The sequence below is a fragment of the Hevea brasiliensis genome, chromosome 15, assembly GCF_030052815.1.
Source record: "Hevea brasiliensis isolate MT/VB/25A 57/8 chromosome 15, ASM3005281v1, whole genome shotgun sequence".
In the NCBI taxonomy this organism is placed as follows: domain Eukaryota; kingdom Viridiplantae; phylum Streptophyta; class Magnoliopsida; order Malpighiales; family Euphorbiaceae; genus Hevea; species Hevea brasiliensis.
Window position 1 is genome coordinate 8,860,501 of NC_079507.1, and position 3,434 is coordinate 8,863,934.

The following is a 3,434-nucleotide window of genomic DNA, read 5'->3' on the forward strand; positions in this document are numbered from 1 at the left end:
TTACAGCAATATGAAAAAAATTTTATTTTTTCTTTTATTATTTTATTTTAAAAAAAATTTCACCTTACCTCCTTATAATTCTCCAAATCAAATATTATTTTTTTTCCTTTTCTGAAATTATAATTTTATTCACTTAATTTTCAGTCTAAAATTTAAATTTATTCAATCAATTCGAACGAATTAGCTTCGAGGTAAGTCACACAAGTCTCAATTTTATGAATCATTCAAATTTAGGTACATTTAAGTGGGTTGTGAGTTGTGTTTCAAATTTAGGTATTTCGAATGATATATATAGCCAAACGTAGAAGAAATAGCGTGAGCTTTTCACAGCTTCAAATTTAATTAGCCCTCTAGCGTCTTATTTCTCACATCCTTCTTCTTGTTAACAAAGGTAACAACATGGATGCCTTTTCTTCCTCTTTCCTCTGTTCTGTGCAAACTTCAAAACTCTTTCTCAGCCCTAAGATCACCATCCCCAATTCATTTCCTTTTCCTCATCTCCATCCTTTCAATGTGTCATCTGTTAGAATTGAAGAAAAACCTCAACCCACAACTACAGGACCTACCACCACCAAAAGAACATCTAATACTACTACTCCACCCGTCACAACTAGTACTAAGTCGTCGTCATTGTCGCAGCCGCCTCCTTCTGCAGCAGCAGCTGGGGCAAAGAGAAGAGTAAAACCCACCCTACCAGCTATGGTATTCAGTGCCTTGGATGATGTAATCAACAACTTCATAGATCCTCCAATCCGGTCATCAGTGGATCCTAGATACATACTTTCCAACAACTTTGCTCCCGTTGATGAGCTTCCTCCAACTGAGTGTGAGGTGATAGAGGGATCTCTTCCATCATGCCTTGATGGTGCTTATATTCGTAATGGTCCGAACCCACAGTACCTGCCTCGAGGACCTTACCACCTATTTGATGGAGATGGCATGCTTCACTCCATCAGAATCTCTCAAGGCAAGGCCATTCTCTGCAGCCGATATGTCAAGACATATAAATACACTACGGAGCGTGATGCTGGTGCTTCGCTTCTTCCAAATGTCTTCTCTGGATTCAATGGCCTGGTTGCCTCTGCAGCCCGTGGAGCTCTCTCCGCTGCTCGAATTCTTTCCGGTCAATTCAATCCTGCAAATGGCATTGGTCTAGCAAACACCAGCCTGGCTATGTTTGGCGATAAACTCTATGCACTTGGTGAGTCTGATCTACCTTATGCTGTGCGTTTGACATCAAATGGGGATATTGAGACTCTGGGTCGCCATGATTTTGATGGAAAGTTGTTCTTTAGCATGACTGCTCACCCCAAGATAGACTTTCAGACAGGAGAGACCTTTGCTTTTCGATATGGTCCTGTTCCTCCATTTTTAACATACTTTCGCTTCGATTCAAATGGAAATAAACAGCCAGATGTGCCTATATTTTCCATGATGCAACCATCTTTCCTTCACGACTTCGCTATTAGCAAGAAGTATGCTATATTTGCAGACATACAAATTGGGATGAACCCCACGGAAATGATCTTCAGAGGAGGCTCTCCGGTGGGTTCAGACCCAGCAAAAGTATCAAAAATCGGAGTCATCCCGCGATATGCAACCGACGAGTCAGAAATGAGATGGTTCGATGTGCCTGGGTTCAACATTATACACGCCATCAATGCATGGGATGAAGACGATGCTATTGTCATTTTGGCGCCCAACATTTTATCGGTAGAACATACAATGGAGAGAATGGAGCTTGTCCATGCCTTGGTGGAGAAGGTGAGAATAGACTTGAAAACTGGCATAGTTACAAGAAACCCAATTTCAGCCAGAAATCTAGACTTTGGAGTGATAAATCCTGCATATGTTGGGGAAAAGAACAGATTCATATATGCAGCCATAGGTGATCCAATGCCAAAGATTTCAGGGGTGGTGAAGCTGGATGTGTCAAAAGGGGGGCGCCAGGAGTGCACGGTGGCTAGTAGGTTGTTCGGGCCAAGATGCTATGGTGGTGAGCCTTTCTTTGTGGCGAGAGAGCCTGAAAAATCAGGGGCAGAAGAGGATGATGGGTATGTGGTGTCATATGTTCATGATGAGATTGCTGGAGAGTCCAAGTTCTTGGTGATGGATGCGAAGTCGCCAAATCTTGATATTGTGGCTGCTGTCAAGCTGCCCCGGCGAGTTCCTTATGGCTTCCACGGACTTTTTGTGAGGGAGAGTGACCTGAAAAAGCTGTAGCTACTCATGTTTCTATGGGAAGGAAACTTTTACCTATAGTAACCCTACAGGGATGACCAATCATATGGGTGAAATTCTTAGGTGAATCTCCTTATGGAGTGGATTTTACTTACAAGATGGAGTTCATTTCATATAAGTGGTGGGACATGTGTAAACGATAGAAAAATATACATGGTAAAATTAGTAAATATACATATGGTAATGAACAATACTGAATTTTTCTTATCACAAGACTTACTTTTCTTTAGATTTATTATTGACATTAATTTGTAATTATTTCGTATATATATGTTGTTTTCATGGAAGTCAAGATCTATTCTTCAATTTTTTTGTTAATTTGTTTTTGAATTTCTTAATTTTATGCTTACAAAATGGTTCGCTTTTGTGGGATTTTTTTAACAATTTTTTTTTCCTTCTAGATATAACTAAAATAGCTGTTGAAATCTTAGTCTTTCTGGACCATATAACTACATATTTACAAAGATGACTCTTAGTTTAGTAGGGCATCTGGCTCCATTGAATTTTTCACTTTCCTTCTTTGTTACGACAAGTCACATCACTTTTTTTTTTTTTCAACTAAACTCACCTCTTAATGCCTTAATCAGTTGATAAGAGTGAAAGTTTTTATTTTTTATTTTTTATTTTTTTATGAGTTTAATCAATGAAATAATTAAATGAAATCCTAAAATTTAATATTAGAAATGCCCACAAAGGTAGGGAAGGTATGTGAATGTACTAAAAAAAACAAAGAACATCAATGGTATATATCAAAACTGTATCAACATTTAGATGAGAAAATACAATAAATCAACCCTTAGCATTTTGGCGTTACAGAAAATAATTAAAATTGCAATGGGAAATAATTAATCCAAATATGTGTGAAACTCAAAAGCTCATAATAAATGATAGGGGATGTTGTCGTAACTTTTTGGATCTCAAGTTGATGTCAGATATTTGGTTGCTTGTAATTAGAAAGCAAAATGAGGCATGGTGGCTATCTAATAGCCACTTCAATGCTCCAATCAGTAATGGAAATTGTTTTCAATGAGACAATAGAATGACTAACTTTTCAGTTAAATGTAAAGACGTAATTGGGTTAACCTTTGAAACTTATTTATGCAGAGATGAGAAATAATCACCAAAAATCCCGGTTGGATCTTTTGCCTTTTCCTTATTTGCATATAATAGCATACACATTGATTATCGTGCTT

The 3,434-nt window shown here is 37.9% G+C and overlaps 1 protein-coding gene across 1 annotated transcript; it reads left to right on the forward strand.

The window, feature by feature from the left end:
• The first annotated feature begins 307 nt into the window (after positions 1-307).
• Positions 308-2,533, forward strand: LOC110633552 (probable carotenoid cleavage dioxygenase 4, chloroplastic). The gene has a single exon (XM_058136926.1). The coding sequence runs from the start codon at positions 400-402 to the stop codon at positions 2,221-2,223; it is 1,824 nt and encodes a 607-aa protein (XP_057992909.1). The 5' UTR covers positions 308-399; the 3' UTR covers positions 2,224-2,533.
• Positions 2,534-3,434: the final 901 nt, after the last annotated feature.

Bases quoted from the DNA above. Each gene is read 5' to 3' on its own strand.
- LOC110633552 (XM_058136926.1), top strand. From the start codon at position 400: ATGGATGCCTTTTCTTCCTCTTTCCTCTGTTCTGTGCAAACTTCAAAA.